This window comes from Oryzias latipes, chromosome 17 (assembly GCF_053564925.1).
Source record: "Oryzias latipes strain Hd-rR chromosome 17, Olatipes_Hd-rR_3.1".
In the NCBI taxonomy this organism is placed as follows: domain Eukaryota; kingdom Metazoa; phylum Chordata; class Actinopteri; order Beloniformes; family Adrianichthyidae; genus Oryzias; species Oryzias latipes.
In genome coordinates this window covers 31,750,330-31,773,199 of record NC_136253.1, presented here as the reverse complement: position 1 = coordinate 31,773,199, position 22,870 = coordinate 31,750,330, and the positions used below count along the sequence as shown (strand labels likewise).

Genomic DNA, 22,870 nt, shown 5'->3' with positions numbered 1-22,870 from the left:
AGATTAAATAGTTTAGCTAAGTTCATAAAAATATATGGTAGCTGTCATTGAAAAGCTGACATTGGCTTTCGTGATTATAAGTACAAAGATGTTTTAGTTAAATTCTGTTCAATTTAAAAGATAGATATACATACAGATTTTTTTTTTACTATCATCTAAGTCAGGAACAAAAACCTAATTAAAACTCATTCACGACTGCACGTTTCTGTGCCAGATGGCTGCTTTTATGTTGCCTCAGATGGCGGCTCTCTGTGATGAATTATTGACAACAGGTTGAGGGCAGTCAACAGTGCATTTATGACAGATAATGAATGTGCACTGCTGAATCGAGCCAACTGAAGCATACACTTTTTGGAACAGAAAAGAAGTTCATAGATAAAAAAAAAAAAAAAAAAAGTTGTATATTGTGTCACTTTTATTATGCTTCACCACCATGCAAAAACCACTGGCATGTACTTACTCAAAAGAAGTAGATATATTTTTTTTTACACATTTATGAGTTTCAATTGGTTTGCCACTTTTCCAAAAGTGATGAGCAAAGTTTTATACACACTCACACAAAGCGCCAACAATGTCTGCATCTGGGTTGAAGGATATCTGTAAGACACTAAAGTAACCTAATGAAAAATTATGATTGCTCTTTATTTTCTAAACCATTGACAGGAAACATAATTTCTCCCATTCCCTTGTCAATGTAAATTGCTTAAATCTAAGAGATTTATAAGCTTCTGGATGCTTTATTACTTTTAAAATACACCCATATAGTAGCCTATATCTAATCAATGTATCAACCTATACATATTTGCAAACCCAAACCCTTCCCTGCATCTGTTTCAATGGGTTTGACTTCATTGAAACACAGCCAGCATTTTCTGCAGGTGTGTTTTTATTACGTTTGGCTACATGCTGCATTGACAAGTGGGATGGACTGAGATGATAGGTCACCCAGTCCGCTAAGGCAGTGTGCATTATTCCAACAAACAAAACCAATATGGACATTACCGAAAAAACAAAAGAAAAATACATCATAAACAAAACAGACAAACAAACAAACAAAAAACACAGAAAAACAAGAACACGACAACGCATGTAATTTGTTCGTCTATCACATACAAAGCATTTGAAAATGTACAATCTAGCACTTTAGCTCAAAATTAATCTGAGGTTTTTTTTATGATCACTGCCAAATCAGGTGGCAATAAACAAAATCGAATTAAAAAAAAGAAATAGAATACATTTGATCACCTTTTCCAACAGTGTAGTTGTTTCAGAGACAACTCAATAAAAAAAAGGCAAAAAATTAAGTAATATTTCTACCAAATCATGTGTTTTTATGGCACCTGTGGTATAATAGACAGCTCAGTAATTTAATCTCTTTACATCAGCTCACAGTTACATGTGCTTGGTTAAAAATATATCTCTTTACACAAATGTAGTTGGATTTAGCGAAACATAAAATATCAACTCAGTGATGTGTTCTGTCGGCCCAGTGTTTTCTCCTTCAGTGTCTTCTACCGTTGTTGCTTTTGATATTGCTCACCTGTGAAGATACAAAGCAGGTATGGGTCATAAATACAGTCTGTATTCCTGCTGAGCAATTTAGAAATCCTAATAATTAATAAATATAACCACCAAAGCGAAACCAGGAATTTAAGATTGTTTCCATCATTACTATTTTAAGGACCCTGCCAGAAAACACATTTTATACCCGGATAGCAAAATATTTGAAAGCAAAAGTTGGTGGTATATGGTGACATACAAAATGGGTAAGATTTGCTATAATTTGTTATTACCATTGTATATTTTGATTTTAAATGTGAGTTTTGAAGACATTAGAAGTACAGAAAATGACCAGCTTGTCAACAAATCCACATCTATATTTCAGATCTTTTTAATTGTGGCACTTAGTTTAAACTAAAGTGTTTTTATTAAGTCGTCTTTAAGTAACTACTTTTAAAAACCTTTTCATGACCTCACATATTGCACTAATACACACACTTTAAGTTAGAATAACGGTGATGCAAAGTGTAATGCATGTGATGACGGCACATCAGAGTATGATAACATTTAGGTGCATTAAGAATCATAAAAAGGAAAGCCAAAATAAAAGCAGTACAAAATAATTATGAATATAAATTTCATGGCGTTTAAAGGAGGAGCTGGAAATTAAAACCTAAATACACACCAACAGAGTTTAAAAATATTTGTACTTGTTTGTTAATATTTTCTTTGTTGATTGCATTTCTTTTTAATTTTATTTTGAAAATCAACTTTTTTTTTTGGTGCAGGTAACTTACCACTTACCTGGACTACCACAGTCACTGCTGCAGAGTCACCTGGGCAGAATCAAACATTCAGAAACTCAGCAAAAACTTTTAATGATGACTTTTTTTTTCTATGAAGAACTAACTCACCATGCACGTTTTGCCTGTTTCCTGTCTGTGCTTCACCAACTCTTCCAAACTGAGCTGTTCCTCCAGCTGCTGCTCCAGATTGTTCTCAAAGCCCTCCTCATCTGCAGCGCTAGCAGGCCTGATGCAAAACAAGAAACTGTGACTATAAACAAGATCCACGCGAGTAACTTTTATAAGTAGTTAAAAGTACCTGAAGTGTGCAAATCTTCCACACTAAGCTTCATCTAAAGGCTCTCATATGACAATAATAACTACCCAATAATCTACAAATCTTATTTTTATATAACTGTTGAATACCTTGGTTTAAAAGAAAAGAAAGGATCTGAAGAAGTCGTAGCTAGAAGGTCACAACGTCCAAAATCTGAGTCCACCGTGCTCTCAGTCTCACTTCCACCCTCTACAGACAGAATAAAAAATATTACAAGGCAACGCCAACCAAACCAGAAGACATTTCCTCCCCCCATTCCTCCTACCTGAATTGAGTTCTTTAACCAGCGATGACATAGTGTTGGTAATGGAGTCAGCAGCAAGGAGCAGATCGTTTCGTAAGTTTCTTCTTGGACCTAACATTGACATAAATTAATGGGGCTTCATGGTGGCATCCAACGAGCAAAGCGCTCTGACAGCGTTACCTTGAGCGAAGGCCTCCTGAACGTCCCCACCCACGCCCATGAGTGAGTCCTGAGGTGTGTGAGTTGGGGTGGTGCCCGCAGAGTCCGAGTGGATGGGTGTGGGAATCGGCCGGCTGATGGTGTGGCTGGGCGAGGAGCGTGGAGAGCCGGGACCCTGAGTCTGAAAAACACCACAAATTTTCACAACTCCACTTTATTTTTTAGAGAAAACTATGGATAAATGGCAAAGACTTTACCCACAAAGGACTTGATAAACACCATAGGATTGTGTAAGTCTTTTAATGGTGTTTTTAAATAAATACCCAAACGTATTTATGCATTGTGAGATAAAAGAAAGACTATTGTTTTCTTCGATATGGTGTTTAAAGTTTAAAGTACTAAAAATGTTTCAACGTTAAACATACTGTTAAAAACAAATCCTTCCCTGAACAAGAATCCAGTCATTTCCACACATCAAAAACCATTTTTTAATGGGTTAATACCTTCAAAAATCTGAAAAAAAGACAAGCAAATCCCTTGAATTTGAATTCCAAGCATTGAAAGCACAAACATGCATCCATAACATGGCTTCCACACTTACAGCTCGTTTCTGCTCCTCTTCCAACTGAAAAACAATGTCATATGGCTCATGAAACAGCAGAGTCTGATCAGTATTCTTCCTAAAGACAAGTGTGAGGATTCTGCATACAAGTTAAATGGATTAGCATTGATCCTATAAGGATAATTAGATTGATATCCTGCCCACTACAGCCGATGTGATGTGCTGTTAAAACAGGCTTTGGGATTTCCTGTTTTCCCTACTGAAAACTGATTATGTTCTGTAGTTTATCCTTTCAAAAAATATTTTTCCAAAGATCCACTCCGATGAAAATAGTGTTTTTAATTTTTTCTTGAGGCACTTTTCAGATTATGGAGGACATAGATGAAGAAAATTAAGTTGTTTTTCTGAGTATTTCTTTGTTCAAATTGTTGTGAATTAGGAGCAGATGACAAAAATTCGGTTTGAAAAAGCTTATAGCTGTAATGTCAAAGCTACAACTGGCAGAACACAAGGTCCCTGCTCCATTCTGATCCGTTTACATCTTTGTTTTCCTCGTTCGAGCTTACATTTGGCTCCAAACTGTATGACTGGATTGCTCGCCATTTTTGTTGCACCGCTAATGTTAGGTTGGGGTTGTGAGGGGCAGTAAGCTAGCAGGAGAGGGTGTAAACAGATGGGTGACTGGAAGTGGGGGCAGGCTTGCTCTGCGCCAGTAGTCCACTACTCTGAGCCCAATCCGAGGTCAGGAACTTTGGCTTAAAAAACGACACAGGTTTTTGAATTTTGGCTAAAAAACGTATAATCATAATTAAAGGACCACTGGGAACACTTTACAAATAGATCAAAAGATGGTCAGACTGTAACTTAAAAGCGAGCCTATAATGGAAAATTACCCACGAGTTTTCACTGACTTTGAAAAGGCTCAAGATGAGTACAAAAACAAAGATTATAAAGGTCCTTAGTCAAAAAATTTAGTGAAGACTGAACAAGATTTGCTTTTTTGGATGCTCTAAATAATCCTGTACATTCTTTAGGCTTTAGACTAGCAGGTTATATCTGATTTCTGTTGAACTACAACAAATGTGTGCGCTCATTTGTGGCCTGCAGTGTGCAACATACAGCCGTAGATTTCTACTTTTGTTTTCACTGTGCTTTGCGATTTTATTCACTTTTTATAAAAATTGCTGATAGTGTTTAGTTACACATCAGTGATCGTATCTGTTGAAAAAAATGAGACAACAAGGCTTAGAATTCAGCCTCTGAACTTTCTAGACATAGCAGCTGAATGGAAAATTGATGATGTAAGATATTTGGCTTTAACAGCAACAAACAACTGGAAAATAACCGGTATTTCATCATAACGAAATGGCTGCAGCATGCCACTGTTCTTTTTATTGTTCGTCAAACTAAATATGCAAATTGTGTCTAAAAAGACGTGTGCAGTCTGACGTGAAACTTGCATAATTACTGTAGCTGCCATGCTGCAAAGTGCAATGTTTGGTGTGTTGCAGCTGGAAAGATTGCCCACAGCTGGGTGAGACATGGAAAATTCATCATCTGGCCATATTGCTTGTCATCTGCATATAACGATCAAGAAACGCACAAACTACAGAGTCCATGCTCGCCGCTGCAAGCTTCAAACCCAGAAGTGACTGATAACAACGTAAAAATAAGAGGAGGCAAACATGGAGGTCCTCTTTAAGAAATCCCAAAAAGATGCAAACTGTGCCAAAGTGGAGCAGCGTGTTCTGCTCCCATATAGATGAAAGACACGTTTGCAGTACCTTGAGAAGCATCATTAGCTGCTCCAGCTGTACCATGAGTTCCCTGCGACTCTCCTGCAGAGTAGACATTCTTTGTTCAAGCTCATCTTTGCGTTGCCTAACGGAGGAAACAAGTGGTAATAAAAACATAACATCATGTAAGTGGCAACAGAGAAAAATAGCATCCCGAAGCCGCCCATCTGGATGATGTTTTTTTCAGCAGCCGCAGCAGAACTGTCCGTCATTCCTATACTCATTGAATCAAGGACAGAATTACCTGAGAAGTCGAAGCTCGGCGAGCAAGGTGGGGTTTTGCTGACCCTTATCGGGAGGCGGCTGGGATGCCTCCTCGTGCTGAATGCGCAGTCGCTGAATTTCCTGCAGGATTTCTCTGTAATCAGAATATTTCCACAAAAAAAAAGGCAATTTAACATTAGATGATTCAACACAACCATAAGAACCTTTTCAACCTGTTCCAACATCCAATAAAAACTAGTATTTTACTCTTTGATCAACACCAGCAGGCAGCAGAAACATCCCAGTGAACCAAATTCAATTACTGTGATGATACTACAAAAATCCCTACATTATCTATCAACTTTATTACATACTTATCAGCTGTTCATAAGCTTGGTCCCATTATTTATGGTCCAAATGGTTCAGCCATGAATATAGTGTTAGGCTGCCCAAAACACCAAATAAATAGGTGAGACAGCAGATAGATATTTATGTTTACAAAAAGCTTCCCTGGTAACATTTTATTTTTGTTTAAAATGTTTTGTCAAAGGTGAAATGAGCTGATTATTTTACTTTGATGTGTAACTACTTCATATTCCTATTTAAATTTAGTATTTAAAACGCTGTTACTTAATTTTAAAGACATTTACAGAGGCCTCCACCTTCTAAATTAAGTTATAAATAAATTCAAGAGCTAATGTTTATGACTGATTTTTATAAATATAGTAAAATTGACTAAATCCACTTCAGAAAATGTAATTATCGTTCTAAAATTGCAGAATAATGTTGGATTTTAAGCATAAACTGAGATAAACCAAAGCAACATGGATGTTAATGTCTTAGAATGAAATGAACTGAACATTATTTTTCTCACAGGGAGAAATTCACTCATCATGGCAGCTCAAAGGGAAAAAAAAACAACTGAAAGTAACGTTACAGCTCACTAGATATCGGATCAAACAAACAAATACGTAAATAGATACATAGATAATTGTGCATACTAATAATAATAATAATAATAATATTAATTGGGTCTTCATGCACCAGATTGTGACCAGGGCATCCAATTTCTTTTACTGCTGAAGTTAACTTGGAAACTTTCAATCTTACGTTATTTAAAGTGATAAATATAATTTCTTTCTTTCTAAATCTTCGTTTTTATTTGTCATGCATTCTTGATTCTGATCTCTTGTTCCAAATGAATGTGTAATAGATAAGGATAAAAATAAATATTTCAATTGGATCACTTCTGTAGAGACAGACATATAACAACCAGTCAAACACAATATATGGAACGGTAGGAATTGGGGCTTGATCGGTAAATTTTTGATCTTGATTGTTAGTAATGATCCACAGTCCTTGTGGTAAATGTCTGAAATGATGGAGATCGATTTCTGGTTGACAGATGATCAAAAATAGAAATATCAGTTTCAGGCTTTGACTTAAACAGTAATACAACAGTTTCCTCATGCTGACTGGCATATCTATAAGATTCCCTAAATGTAAATATGAACAGAAAGAACAGAGGCGTGCGTCTCAGAGAGGCGGTCATCCCTAACCTGTTCTTGCTCTCCAGCTCAGCGATGAGCTGCTTTTGCTGTTTGTTGGCATCCAGAGAGCAGGGCAGGTCCATGGGGACCCTCTGCTGTTGAGCCTGTTGGTGAAGTCGAGCGAGACACATCAGATGAACGGCTTTTTAATTTAAGGTGATGTCATCCACAAGCTTTTTTTTTCTTTTTTTTTCTCAAACAGCACACAGGAGGCACTAAAGCAGAGCTGCCATGCAGGTCTGCAGAAAACTGAACACCACTTTGACAGCTTAAGAGTTTGAACAGCAGCAAATGTTCCTTTTCTCATTAGATGCTCTGATACATGGAAGTAATAAATATCTTGTATGCTAGATATCTTACTGCAGCATCAGAAGCCAGTCTAGCAGCATAGCGGGCGATGAGACTGTGCTCCTCATCTTGATGGTTACTGCTGTCCATTAAACTGCTTAAAAGAAGAGAAAAGAAAAACACAAGAAGTAAAAAAAAACAACATTTAAGGCGGATAAAGAATAAAGAATTCTAATAAATAAAGAATTCTGATTCTGATTCTGATACGTTTGATCGTAGAGTCTCGTATTTCACAGAGAATGGCGCTAAACAATTTAAAACTAGAAAAGAAAACAAAAACAAGCCAGGACTAATATAGAGGAATAAATGCAAATGAAAAAAAAAGAGCTTAGGATATGTTTAGATTAAAATTCATCTTCAACTTTTACATAAAAACATGCACTAAAAAAATGTATCAAAGAGGAAAATAAAAGGAGAAATCCAGTGTAACCAACACATTGACCACATTTCCAGGACTTAAAACAAAGTAAATGTACTTTAAAGCATTGGGTCATTGTAATGCTATATAAATTATAAATAAAACTGTTTTTTTTGACAAAAACTTTGAATGCAACTAAACTTTAAAGAAGAAACTTTAGGGCTGTAACACATCCAAACGTTGTCAAGAATAAAGCAAAGGCCTTTATTGTGGGGTCAAATCAGGATCAGCTTAAAGTGAATAAAGAAACAGATTGTAAATAAAAAAATAAATAAGAAACGTTCAAAATAGTTTTAAACTTAAAAGTACACATAAAGGAAAAAAAGCAAAGCTGATTTTTTTTTTTATGTGAAAGAATACTGAAAACTGGAATAAAAACAAACATATAAACCAGGGGTCGGCAACCACATGTGGCTCTTTCATCCCTCTGTTGTGGCTCCCTGTGACTTTGGAAAATAATGAGTATTTTATAATAATTAAATTTTATTTTAGTTTGTTCATTTTTCATGGCATTTCAAAGGCGCTGCTGGCTCCGCACGAAGCGCGAGCCACGTAAAAAGACAGCTTTGTAATGAGCTCGTATTTATCGGGCGAGACCTGCAGAGCTGATAGCAGGAGGAGACACGCGGGGCGGCTTCAATAAACACTCCGATCTTCTGCCGGGAGTTCGCGCCAGCGTTGCCAGATAGAGTCACAGGTTTCCAGCCGAAAAGTCATCTGAAAACCGCCAGACCCGGCCAAAAACCGCCCAAAACAGCTTTTGTCGATGTTTTTTTCCGTACTGGACTGATAAAATAAAAGATTTTTCTAAATAAAAGATAGTTCAGACTATTAATAGAATGTGTACAATATTTAATATTTCTTCAGCGGGCCGCCTTCTTCCATTCATTTGCTTGACCCGCTCTATCCCCGCTATAACCTGCGTCCGGCTCTTTCATCCTTGTGCTGCGCTGGAGCGACCCGACTACCGTATTTAGCGCTCTCTGTGTAGGACACACTGAGGAGCGCGGGGGAAACAACTCTCAGCTGCAGAGGATGTGAACAGGTGAACAGGTAGAGAGGAAAAGCAGGTGGAGAGGCGGAGGAGGGGCTTTAGCTTCAAACTCTGTCAGATGGAAACACGGGCGTCAGATTGAGACGCAGCTTTTCCTGCAGGAGTTGAAGCAGAGACTTTCTCTGGGATGATTTTATGAACTCAAACATGGAAACATGATTACCAAGTAGAACTCTTCAAAATAATAAACCTGATCTCTCCACATTCTCCGTGTCTACCATGCATTGATGCACACATCGCTCCATGCAGCGATCAGACCATAACTTCAGCTGGTGGCTCCTCCCACACGCGGCCGCGGTATCATCCTTTAAAGAACATAATGTGCATTTGCAGCGACGTATGCTTCAGACGATGTCCGATTGGCCAATCTACATGTCAATCAAGTCCCGTACTTCTCAGTGAGGACTTTGGTGGATTTTAAAGAAGTACTTTTTTTTTTTTTTTTATCTTTTCTGGCCCGCGATCTACACTCATCTCCTTGAAGATCGACGTAATGAGCACCCTTGATATAATATATACATGCCTAATATATATAATGATGTCAAAACGGGTTGTGGCTCCGGGTTCTTTCTTTTTTATTAGGGGCGGTCCCAAATGGCTCTTTGAATAAAAAAGGTTGCCGACCCCTGATATAAACCTAAACTGTTACCATCCATTTTTACGGCGCTTCTAAATCCCTTTTTGGATTACAGGGCCGCTAAAGTCAACTCGACAACCAAAATATGAGAGAGCATTATCACAACTGTTCGTCACATATGGATCGGAAATGATGTCACCACAAACTCCATGTCAATCATATCCTGGTAGCCAATGGGCTCGAAGCTCAACCCCAACGTAAAATCAGGATCAACAACGAAAACGAGAAGTTTCAGTTGAAACTGAAAAGTAAGGACTGAAAGCAAAGAGAGAGAGTAAAAACAAGAAAAATTGAAAATATGAAACAGTTGCTGTAACAAATAAAGATTTATAATTTTTTTGTAAATACAAATTAGATTATAGTTAATTCTTGAAATTAAACTTTTCATTTTTATATGTAATTTTCTTTTTACAAAATCACAAAGTGTACTTTTGGAGTTTAAAACTGTTTTCACATTTTAATTGTTTTTCACATTTTCAAATCTGGTTATTCATTCACTTTTTCCCTGGGGAACTCAAACATTTTTTCCCGATGTTTTGAAGAGAATTTGACTTTATTTATTTTTGTTTTTTGTCATTTTGGGTAGCAGCAAATAACAGCAGTCAAAAAATAAAAATAACAATTTCAATTTCCCTTGGGATAAACAAAGTAACTATCAAAAAATTTAAATTTGGTTAATTAATAGTTAGAAAAAACACCAAATGGACCTAATACTTGACAGGGTGTTTGGCAAACACAGCAGCACACCAACTAACCATGATCTGGGGTTGCTTTGGAGCAGAGTCACATAGAGGCCAATGAGAACATGTTCATCAGCAAGTCTATCAGCAACATCGAGGTTGTACTTCAACCTGGAACAGCGCAGGGTTTCACAAAACATAAAACATCACGTTACATGGAGGGGCATTTGAGGGGGTGAGAGGAGGAGGAAAATGGAAAAAAAAAGCCATTCATGGAGGACTAGAGGGAAACAAAGCCATATTATGTTTAGGATGAAGACTAGTAACATAAAGGAAGACATGCAATACAGTGTGCAGTCATCAAATCAAATCAAATCAACCTTTATTTATATAGCACTTTTTCGACAACAGATGTCACTCAAAGTGCTGTGCATAAAATACAATAAAATTTAAAAACAAGATGACAAGACAAACCGTGCGACAACCCCCCCCCCCCCCCCCCCCCCCGCAAAAACACACACACACACACACACCCACACACACACACTCATCAATAAATAAATAAATAAAAAAGTTATAGAATGATAGAATGTAGAGACCTGGCTTTGTCCTGAGGTGGGAAAACGATAGTTTGGGGACATGTCCACACCAGCGACACCCCAACCCAAGTTCACGGAGTACACCACCACAGAACCCCCCAGATCCGATCAAAAGAGTCAGACCCAGGAGATCCCACTGCAGCGACCCCGCTCACTGAGAAGGGTCAGTCACTGATGTGGAGGATCCCTCAGAGGGAAACACTGGAGTGTAATAAAAGGTAAAAGGAATAAAATTAAAATATATATAAAACATGGACAAAAAATATATAAAAATAATATCATAATCTCTTGATGTTTTGTTATTTAAACAAAACTGTTTGACATTGAAACATTATGTGGTGACTAAAAATGTCAACCACTATAGTTGTAAATCTAGCTGCAGTAACATTTTGACTGCATGCTTCCCAAAGATTTCCCACATTTATGCTCTGTAAGGACTTTAGCACTAATCCAACAATAGTTAATCCTTTAGCTTTAGCCTATTTCAACTATTTCCCACTAATATTTTGATTATGTTATAAAATAACATAAAAAGTAAGTTCTGCCTCAATGAATTCAATGTTTTCCAGTGATGTTAAAAATTCACAATAGCAATTAGGTTTAATTATTTCATATCTTATTAATATGTTGGATAATCTAATACTAAAGTTGGATGGCTGCTGTTTTACAGCAGTAATGACACTTTTTCTTTTGTTAATTAATAAAAAGATGGCCATCAAATCATTGTTATACATATCAAAAGCTCTGCTATGTAATTTTTAAACCAGAAGATGTTTTATAAGATCAATAAAAACATTGTTTTGAAACACATAAAGTCTAACGGTCACACCAAAGCTTACGCCTTAGTCACAGCTGGCCTTACGGGTGGATTCGGACGGTCTGCAGGTGAAAAACGGGCAAACCTGTGCAGGTGGCCTGCATGAAATGTTAAAGTCATAAGTCGCTCATTGAGTCAATAGAGCGAAAATGTTCGTGCCCATTTTTTTCGACTGATTTTTTATTTCTCCACCCCCCAAAGCCTGTGGACTGCGCAAGGTGCCGGTTAGTGCAGTTCAAATGAGAAGTGCACACCCCTGCAGCTTGCCTGTTAGAAACTAGAAAACGAGACAGGGTGCAGTTTATGTGGGTGTCCTATGGGCGTCCTACAGGCACTAACCTACTGTTTCACGTGCACAGTCCATGCATGCAGCATTTGTAATTGGTCAGGAGATAGCCGGTACTCGCACCTTACCACCGACTATAGTGTGGCGTGGGGCACCGCTCGACAAAAAAACTTCACACTATATTTGCCACACGTGCAAAAATGGTATGTTCCACTTTTATCACATGCCTTGAGGTTAGGGCTGCACAATATGAGGAAAACTCGCAAATTGCGTTATCAGTGATCAATATTGTGATGACGATACACCTTGCGATACATGTACACATAGCAAAACAACTAAAAACGTCATTTCTATTTTGCTGCAACAGTTTAATTCAAATAAGAGTCAACACACCTTAAATTACACTTCAAATGACCCTAGTCTAAATTGGAGGCGGGCATCCGCATCCGCGGTCAAATGCATAAAGGGATTTATTTGATTTGTTAAATAATTCAAGCTGCCATTAGATTGTTTTAGCACAGTTTAAGGTACAACCCTATAACCTGCAGCATGCGTACCGGTCAATCCTGACTAAGGCCTTACGCAGAAAGCTATCCTATGATCATTTTATAGGTTTTATAGACATCAAACATAAGCTGTTGCTTGTATAGATAGAATGATTGAAATATTTAAATTTATCCTTGATAAAGAAATTTATTTCCAACGATATGTGCCCAAGCGTGTTACATACTTCTCAACAGCTTCAAATATATCCAGCAATTATCTCCTGGATGCCAAAATACACACAATACATGTGTTTTGCAGGATTCCTGCTTTTGTGACGCCTGAAAAACAACAATGTCCTCATGTAACAAAACTGACTTAATAACCTAAGACCCAGAACATGTTAAGTGTGGTGAGGATGACACTAAAACAAGCACCGTTTTAGCAACCTCCTTTTTGAATTTAATAAGAGATTAAACAAACAACAAGCTGCAGGGTGAGTAAAACCAATGACTCAGGATGACTAAGCTTGTGAGCAACAAAGAAAATAAGCAGAAAAAAAATCTTAGTAAAAACTGTGGAAAACACTGCTGTTTTTGGAACACTGTGCATCGCTGATACTCTATTTTGAAGCATTAATTGTTGATTGAAGGAACAAAACATGTGCAATGAATTGCTCTGTGTGCTAGAAACAGGTCACGTAAAGTGTATGAGTCAGATCTCTCGTCAGCTTGAACCATGTAGTGGCTCAACAGAGGACATTCATGAAAAAATCTGAAATTCAACATTTTCTAAGTTTAGGAATGAAAGTCAAAGTATTTTCTGATACATTTTCTTGAGCCTTGTGTTAAATATTCTTCCAGCTATGTACTTAAAAGAGTGCTACTCCCTCCTTACATTATCAGAAGGACTTTCTTTAGGTTATGAAAGGGAGCAGTGTTTCCCAAAGAACCGCACATGACAGGTGCAGCCATTGAGGAGTTTCAAGTACTGCCATTAATCTCAAGTCAATCTTCAAAAAAGCTACGTTAATAAGCAACTAAAAGACTAAAGGAGTCCCACTTCATCGGAACAAGCACACAGTTTTTTCTAAGCGACAGCAAAGAAAACCTCAACCCCAGCAGAGACTAATAGTAGCATTCAGTGCTTAATCGTATGAGCCGCCAGTTAGTTTTTTTACATTTCTGAGTGAATGAAAAGCTTGAAAATAGACACTCCAAACTTATGGCAAACAATCTTCATGAACTAGCCCCATGAGAACAGCAGAGTAAACCCTTGTCTACAAGGAAGCTAATAGTTTTCCAAGAAACATAAGCACTCTACTCCATGCCGAGCAGTTATTACCTATATTAGTCCACACATGGATTTGCACACCTGTGTCACTTACCCTTTCCCTCTCAACAGATGAGGAGCGGCCCCCGTCAGGGGCTTTCTCTGTGTAACATCATTATTCTTGCTGCAAGGCAAGCCATTTACTTTCAGCTCAAGGAGCAACAAAAAGGGGTTAAACACAAATAAAGGGAGGAAAATAAAAGACGGCGCGGGTCGCATGGACACGGGGCCTTTAGGGATCACGACAAACATAAAAGATGTGTTATAAAATCCAGGGCATCTATTGTTAACCTGGCTGTACTCACTTTTTGGTGGAGTAAGGGTTCCCTGATGTAGGCATGGAGTGTGAGAACAAGTATTCATTGGCGATGTTCACTGGTCTCGGTGGCCTGAACAGGAAATAATGCTGCTTTAAATTTAAACAAACAAAGCATCTTTTTCAAAAATCTGCATTTCAGTGGACACAGGATGATACAAGATGACTGGTTATGTATCACGTATGCAACATGCATGTGTAAATGAATGATTAAACAAAGCTTTTTTTCACAGTGGATGATTGATTACAAACTGAGAGCAATGAAAAAGCACACGAGTGGGTAAAATAATCGAAACCAACTCACCACGTGTCTCTTTTTGAGGAAAGTAAAGAACAAGGGAAGCAATATTTGATTAAACATTTGCCCAGAAATTAGTCAAAATCCAAGAAAAGAGAGTGAAAACAAACAGTTTTACTAATCTGAGAATGTAGAAAGTAAACCTTAGCTATGCCTTTGTCACATGCGCCTGTTCAGGTGCTATGGGGTTTTGGGTTGTCTGGGCCCGTGGAGGGGCAGCCACATCTTAAAGGGAGCAAAGGTGTGTCTTGCTGTTCCCACCTCAAGGGACATCATTAAAATGGAACATACCATTGTCGTGCGTGTGCTAAACGTATCGTAAAGTATGTGTAAAGACAATGTAGGTTACATGCAGTTATTATGTACGGATGATGCAGTCGTACAGTGCTTTTACACCACACTCTGGTCGTTAATCTGTGTTCAAACCTTTTGTGAGGTCGCCGCGTTAAGCCAACAAATAAAGGACACAACTTTGGCTACGTGACGTTTTAAGTAACTCAATCAGGAAGTTCCGTGACCTGAACTTTCATCCATACATCTATTTTTTTTAAACAACGCGAGTTTAATGCATGAATTGTAAAACTTCATTTTAGAGCCACTGGCTCCTTACTGACTGCATGCAAATGGTGCACACTCAAGGTGTGCAGGTGATACGCAAGTCATGTTACACAAAAACTAGGCTCTGATTGTCTAATTTTTAACAACTAAGCAGAAAGGAATGCACACTTAACAACAAAAATCAACCTCTTGCTCAGTGTGCATGATTTGGAGAGGTTGAAAAAAAGAAAAAATCTGTATGACACGCCGAGTCTCATCGACTTCCGCCTTACGTCTGCACTACGACCTGTCGTCTGCAGCATGCTCGTAGAAAGAACTTACATAAACATTTTTTCTTAACAGGCTTACCTAGTGGTCTATGATCCTAAAATTGTGTGCTGGCCACCTGCGTGCGCCATACAAGTTTGCAGATTTTTTAACCGCAGACAGTTTTCACCCATAAAGGCAGTTGTGGATAAGGTTTTATTTAACACAGGCTACATCATCAGCATTACATTTAACCAAAAGGGTAGCAACACTGTTGTCACAGATCCCAACGATTTCATTAAGTCTCATTGATCACTTTACAAAAGAGATTGTCTGGAATCGCTTTAGACTCAAAAGAAGTAATCGGATCATTATCAGCTGACGGACTTACACAATGTGAGCTAGGTTGAGCGGTTTCTCTGGCATGTCAGGAAAGAGAGGGTGAAGGGGTTCTCGGCTGGATGCACAGCTCAGAGACTTGCTGAGAACATGGGTTAACTTCTTAGCAGGTGATTTCTGGCAGAAAAACACACGAGTATTTATGACTGTAACAATGTTGACGTGGTATCAGAACGCCATACACTACAGCGATAGTAATAACAGCTACAATAGCTTGTCCATTGCAGACACACCTCCCTTGGTGTGCACCTCCCTTCATTCCCTTTCTTCTCTTACCCATGACGTATACTCCTTCATTTGGTGCTGGTTGCTATGGGAACCACTAGCATGCCCCCTCCAGAAGCAGTCCTGACAGAGCTGGTAATTATGACATTGCTGGCAGCGGTAGCGGAAGCCCATCATACTCTCAGTATGGCAGTAGGAGCACTCGACCGGGTGAAAGACTGCAGGGAGGAGAGGAGGAGCCACACACAAACAGATGTGACTCTAAACCCAGATATGTTGCATGCTGCAGTGAGGAAAGGATTCGGTTTTGTTCATTTGAGGACAGAAGTGCTGCAGTATTTCGTATTTTTGGTAGGTAAAGCTCCGTGTTTAAACACAACACTGCAGCAAGGGCGTTGTGTGTGCTCTGTTTTCTTCTCACACTGAGGTTGCGTGTGATAATGACTCCATCCCAGATAGGCACACACAGTGTAACATCCACAGTCCTCTGGCGTGTGTTTCATGGTATCTGTCTTTGACTAATTCTGTGATTATGATGCAAAGATGAACTTTATATTCTCCCAGTGGCTCATATTTTTGTGCGTCGCCTTACCGTTCTCAACGTTGGCGAGCCGATGCATGAGTGGTAACCACACCAAACACTGAGGAGGCGGGTCTGACATCAGCGTGTCCAGGAATGTGTTGAGGGAGACCTTTTTCTGTTGACGTTAGTGCAAAGAAGAGTGAGATTCATCCATTATCAGCACCCAAACAATCAGCACTGTGGTTATAGAAACCCTGACCTGCTGTGCAAAGCAAGCTCTTGCAGCTTGCTCAGTGTAGCCAAAAGAGGGTCCCTCAAAAACCGCCATTGGTAATTTGAGAACCTCCCGCAGAAACTGGTCAAACTGTGAGTGCACCATTATACCAGAGGAATCGGATATCTGTGAAAAGATATCTGGAAACAACGAGGGAAGACAAAACACACATTAATTCAACTGACTCCTGGTTTCCACCACAGTTTGCTAATTACACGATACAATTACTGCACTTGTTTGTGAAAACAAATCAAGGTGAAGCAATTGTAATGATCAGCTGTGACAACACACCAGCCCTCTTTTTCCTTTACAAGCAGATTTGCCCACAGATTTTCCACATTATGTAATGAAGCCTATCCTTGACGTGATGAATAATGACATTTTTCGGCCACAAGCAGCCAGCCAGACCAGTACTCCAGCTGCATCTGAGATCAGCAGCCAGAAAAATAGAAAATGCAGGAAAATAAAAAGATAATCATCATAAAACATTAAGCTACTCAGTTTGCTAATGCAATATGATGATTTATCACAAAGAAAATATGGGATAAACGTGTAATTTTTCACAATTACAATGGTTTCTCACATCTTAATTTATCCAGAATCTTTCCTCCGCAGATGGTTGCAAGGGCCATCTTCACCACAAAGACACACATTTTACCATGCCCCTCCCTAAAACACACAAACATTAGAAAGACAGTGACATCATTGTTATTTATTCCTGTCAGAAAGGCTTTTCGAGCTCAATTGCATTAGTTTGACAGTTTTTCACAAGAGCGGATATGATTTTAGGACATCAACAGGAACTTCAGCGTTGCATTAAATAATTTCCATCAACTCGAGTCTTCATGGTCACATTTCAGGCTTCACTGGCTATAGCGAAATGTTCAACGTGAAAGTAAATAAGCAGTTATGATGTTTTACGCACGGGTCATATGCTGCCAGGAGGAAGTTGAGCAGCAAGCTGATGGACTGCTCCACATTGATCTGGTGTGTGGTGGGCAAACGCTTGTTCAGCTGGTAAAAGATGGTGGACAGGACCACCTCTAGACGAGCCACCGACAGCTCAGCGTTGAGGTCCATGCTGTTGAGACCATTCTCGCGGAACGCCTCGATGACGTTCCAAATATCAACCAAATGCACTAGAAAACAGAAAATAAAACATGCTTTTCATGGGGCAAAATAGTGAGGGAAGCATAGATGTGCAAGATGTGCATTGAACCTGACTCACAGTTGCATTTCTTCTGCACAAATCTGAGTTTGCAGGCTGTTCTGTATGTTGACAGTCGTATAGAATCCAAATCTTGAGCCCCTGAGGAAGATTTACTCATGAATTAATTCTGGAAAAGAGAGCTGAGCAAAATATGAGGCAGCAAACAGATTGAATTCTCATAAAAATGCAAAAATCTAAAAGAATAGAGAAGTAAGAATTAGCAGTTTATCATTTCTAAAAAGCTCTTATTCTTTCGTTTTTGAGTGTGAAAATAAAAGTGAAGCAGATGCATTTTAGAAGAGATTTAGAGAGTAACCACATGATTTCGCAATGAAGAGTTTTTGTCTAATTTCTTTTTTTCCCCAGTCTATTTTCACTCACCAATCATTTTGGTTTTTATTTCTTTTTGCAGATTCAAGGTTTATTATTTACATAAATATATTTTTTTGTCAAGTTGTGTGCATTTTTCTTTCATTTTCTTCTCCATCTTTCCCTGCCGGCATCAAAAACCAATGTGGACCACATCAATGGACACCCCTGATCTTTGTGATGTTTGGTTTATGTGGAACTTATGAAGAGGGATTTGCCATTTTTATGGTCAGTGAGTAAATGGGAGCTGCTTAAATCAAACTGAGCTGTCAGCACTTACTCATCTCGACATACAGTTGCCTTCTGTCTGCCATGTTGTCGTCCCTCTCCTCACAGTCTTCAATCATTCTGGTCAAGAGGAGAAAAAAAGAAGTCAACATTTGACACCAATGAAGATACACTGAACACGACCCGCTCGTGGTGCAGCGGTAGGGTGGTCGACCTCTAATTGGAATATGGCAGGTTCTTGGCAGTGTCCTTGGGCACTGAACCCCAGCTTGCCTCTGGTGGAAGGTTGGTGCCAGTGTTTGGCAGTGGAGTTGCCACCAGTGTATGAATGTGTGTATGAATGGGGGAATGTGTTTGTGACTGTAAAGCGCCTTGGGCATTCGAGGAAGGTAGACAGCGCCATACAAGTACACACTATTTACCAGTTTACCTTTAATGAAATAGTAAAGTGTGTTGTTGGTTACAACAACTATAATTTGTTCAATTTCATTTAAAAATCTGTATTTAGACAATTAATAAAACTTCTCTTAATGTTGGTAACTTAACTGTTTTGATACACATTTGGACTATTTGCATGGTTTTGATGTACTTATTAAGGAAAATTGTTGATTGTGAATTGGTTTTCAATGATGCAACTCTATTAAACCGACACAAACTAAAATCATTAAAGCTGCAAAAGGCGTTGCATGATGTGCAAGTGCTACCCACCCCCGCCCTTGCAACCCCCTCAATGTCTGCAACTCACCCCTCGTTCTCCCCCTCTGCCCCCGCCACACTGGTCATAGCTGCACATGACAAATTCAAAAAACACCACTTTTTTCAATATGGCAGCTTTTCTTCTATTTGATCTCCATAGCAACCATTTCATTTTTTGATTGCCTGGTAGCAACAAACAGGTTTACGTAAATTTTAGAATAATCGGCAAAAGTAAATTCGGGGATTTCCATGGCAACAGAGGATTCTTGTTAACATTGCCCACATTTCTACTACGTTCATATATTATCTTATTTGATACTGAAATTTTCGCTCAAAGATGCAGTTAAAAAGAAACATTTGGATAATCTGGTCCTTGCAGTGCAGGCAGCTGTGAAGCATCAACTGGAAACAATGAAAACTTTTTTTCCAGTCGGTTTCTGAGGATCAGAGCTGCAGCAAACACACTTTCAGATATTTCCTGTAACCTTTGCTCTGCAGATCTATTTACACAAAAGTGCACAAGTGTCTCCTGAAGCTGTACCCCAAAAAATACACCACTGACACTCTTTTTGCTAAATTCGTCACAAATTTGGGGATTTTTTTTATAGCTTGTAGATATTTCTAATCCAAGCCGGCAAAATGTTTTTTGTAACAAGCTATAGAGGCTAAAGTGTAGCTTCTCTCTCAGTGAGGGGGCTAAAAGGGGCTCATTCTGCTCCAGTGCCCTACAACAGAAACTCAGGCCCTAACGCTCACATACCAGAACTCACTTTTTTTTTAAAGAGCGTTTTAAGGAGAGCTACGACTCTACTGCAGCGGCCATCAGCATTGTTTCAGAAAAACTTGAGTTAAACAATGACATGGCTGTGGAAGGGGCAGTGTTGCAGAGGGAATGCTCACACCATGCCTCGCTGCACACTGTCTGAGGCAATCTAATACACCTAGTCATGTGGTTTGTCGCCATGGCAGCAAAGATCAGCCGCTTCATTCCTAAAAAAAACACAACACCTCCCACTGTAGACAAGTAAAAAGTTTGTGGAGTCAATTTGTGTCAGTAGAACTTGTTTTTAAGGAGACAACAGTCTAGATGAGGGAATTTTTTCTGCAAAAATTGTCTTTATTTTAGGGATTTTTTTGATTATTCACACATTTTTTTCTGATTAATAGAGAAAAAGCCTTCACCGTTTTGCAAAAGTAGCTATAAAAATATGCCTCATCATTTCAATTGTGCTTTCTATCATTCTTTAGGATGAAAGCATCTTTAAAATTCACTATATGAAGGTAGCAAAAACAATTTGTTATCTTTTCTATTGATTATAATGTCAGTTCCCAACCAAAACAATAGTAAAAATAGTCACTTTTTTAAATTAATGTGATGATATTGCAAATAGAAAATGAGCCAACTAACAATATAAGGCTTTTTTCCCCTTAGGTTTTCAGCCAGAGTTGAATACAATTGCAAATAAATGTAAATACGTATTTTAGATTAACAGCAACACTAGACTACAGCAGGCATATAATGATATTTTGAAAATAATGAATATCTGTGATCATTTATGACTTGCATTAACAGAGAGTGAATGTAGAAGCACAGAATTCTAAAATAAATAAAATAAAATTGCAGATTAATGCTGATATTTCTTCCACATATTGCATGCAGCCCATCCTGAGTGAGAGCTGTGTGACCTTCGACAGTCTCTTCTCAGCCTTGGAAATATCAGAGATTGATACAATCTATTGCAGGAGCAGATATTAAACAGGCACAGCTCATACCGCCTGTATATCGATAAAACGAGAAAAAAAAAGATAATCAGTGTACCTTTCATAAAGCACCATGGTCGTGTTTCCTTCCCCTTTTGCCTGAGCAGAGTTATTACATACAAGGCCAAGTTTTTTCTCAGCGAAACAGGCGTCCAGAGCAAAAACCTCTTTCAAGCCGCACAACAAAACCTGCCTGTGTGAACAGGCCCAAGTCACGATATCTGAAATTAGAAGCTGCAGGCAGGGATACAGTGTGTGCTGCCTCTATCTTTAACTACAAATGAGAAGGGCCTACATTCTTGAACAGCTTTGCTAAGTCTCTAGTTGCAGACCCCAAACCTCATTCTTGGCGTAAACCCAGCAAACATTGCTCTTTCACTGTGCCACACTCTGTCAGTATTAGCAAATGAATGCCCTTAAAAGAGCAAATCTGCTCGTACCACTATGAGTACAGCAGCCAAGCATTGCCTGGGTTATTTTAACGCCACACAAAGCGTTTGTTGTCACCAAAAACAAAGAAAACACCAATTATTTACCTTTTTATTTTATATAGCAGGTCAGTCAAATATGAAGATAATTTATGCTCCTATTGCCAAACTTGGATGGAGCAATCATGAAGCATTTCCACATACAAGCAATTACTTGGGTTATGGTCCAATCTGTCGAGCTGGCTTGGGACACTCATGCCAGCTGTTACCAGGCATGGATGGAGTTATTTTTACATCACTGCATCCTGTCCTGCCACAGGAACAAAGATGCTTCGCCGCAGACTTAAGGTTAATTAGCTGCAGTGATTTGGAGCTGTAGTAGAACAGCAGGGAAAAAGTTTTCTTTTCTGCCTGCCTGGTATCTCAGTGCTGATGATCACCATGGTTTCAGCTCCAGAAAGACAAAAACTGTGGACCTTGACAGCAGCAGCCACAGATTTATGGGTGCTTTGTGAGCTTTTTTGAAAGAAGGAATTCTTTGTTGGACTGAAAACACTTTAAAAAAAGATGACATGTAATTTTTTCATGGACTTTAAACTAATAGGTGATGTTCCCAGAACCTCCTCACCTGTCACTCTTTATAGTGTGTCTGCACGCCAAAGGTACATCTGCGTGTTTGATTGCACAAAGACACGTTTGAACGTCCAAACTCCAGCCACCCCGAGAGACAACAGAGAACAACGGCAGCAGCACTTTGCACGAGACTCACCAGAATGTCTTCCGCGGCGCGTCATGCAGCATGACTTCCTCCCATCCATCCATCCAGGAATGCGGCGCGTCCCGCGGCTGCGATCAGGGCGTCTTTGGCGTGCGGAACGGCATCGCTACCAGACGAGGAGGGTCGGCCGTGTGGCTGCGCCGCTCTCCGGCGAAGCTCGTGGTGCTGTATGGGGGCAGTAGCTGAGCGCGAGGCAGCGTCTGCTTGCCTTTCTCTGAGCGATGACGTAATGCAGAATCTCTCCTCATGCGCAACTTTTTTGCACAATCTTGGCGTCCGTCGCAGAAACCAAGCGGACGGCGGAAACGCAAAGGGGCGAGCGACCGTCCGATGATGACGGGTCAGGTGCGTCCACATGGAGCCGCGGTCCAAGCCAAATCCATCAATTCTGACGGACAGCACGAGTCCTGCCTCAATGACGTCATGCGGAAAAATATTCTGTGATAGCACTGACTCATTTGTTTGTTTGTTTACTTCAGTTAACACGTAAAACTACTGCAAACAACAGGGTAAAGCACGGCTTTACATACATACATACATACATACATATATATATATATATATATATATATATATATATATATATATATATATATATATATATATATATATATATATATATATATATATATATATATATATATATATATATATATATATATATGTGTGTATGTGTGTGTGTGTATTCATCACTTTAATATCATGTAATTAAGCACATGTGTCAGACTCATAATCCAAGATTAGCTAATCCCATATAACTTCACTATTAT

At 39.0% G+C, this 22,870-nt stretch overlaps 1 protein-coding gene across 50 annotated transcripts; it reads right to left on the bottom strand.

Annotated features, from left to right (window-relative positions):
* Positions 1 to 397: 397 nt before the first annotated feature.
* dtna (dystrobrevin, alpha) lies at positions 398 to 22,520 on the bottom strand. 50 transcript variants are annotated; one of them, XM_023965712.2, is made up of 24 exons: positions 22,092 to 22,520; positions 18,490 to 18,557; positions 17,859 to 17,939; positions 17,556 to 17,769; positions 17,214 to 17,299; positions 16,616 to 16,770; positions 16,426 to 16,531; positions 15,885 to 16,051; positions 15,601 to 15,725; positions 14,412 to 14,420; positions 14,097 to 14,180; positions 13,847 to 13,915; positions 10,350 to 10,445; positions 7,498 to 7,582; positions 7,147 to 7,241; positions 5,628 to 5,741; positions 5,372 to 5,468; positions 3,627 to 3,650; positions 3,047 to 3,206; positions 2,888 to 2,977; positions 2,712 to 2,811; positions 2,415 to 2,532; positions 2,305 to 2,336; positions 398 to 1,540 (listed from the first exon to the last, which is right to left on the bottom strand). In XM_023965712.2, the coding sequence occupies exons 2-23, from the start codon at positions 18,554 to 18,556 to the stop codon at positions 2,319 to 2,321; spliced, it is 2,160 nt and encodes a 719-aa protein (XP_023821480.1). In that variant the 5' UTR covers position 18,557; positions 22,092 to 22,520; the 3' UTR covers positions 398 to 1,540; positions 2,305 to 2,318. The 50 variants fall into 50 exon arrangements, with proteins under 50 accessions (XP_023821480.1, XP_023821476.1, XP_023821475.1 ...); XM_023965708.2 differs by lacking the exon at positions 22,092 to 22,520 and adding an exon at positions 20,953 to 21,112 and having other exon boundaries at positions 2,298 to 2,336; XM_023965707.2 differs by lacking the exon at positions 22,092 to 22,520 and adding an exon at positions 20,953 to 21,112.
* Positions 22,521 to 22,870: the final 350 nt, after the last annotated feature.

Coding starts and splice junctions, on each gene's coding strand:
- dtna (XM_023965708.2), bottom strand. Junction 16,052..16,425: donor GCTCGCCAACGTTGAGAACG/GTAAGGCGACGC, acceptor TCCTCCCTGCAG/TCTTTCACCCGGTCGAGTGC. Junction 7,583..10,349: donor CAAAGCAACCCCAGATCATG/GTTAGTTGGTGT, acceptor TCTTCTTTTAAG/CAGTTTAATGGACAGCAGTA.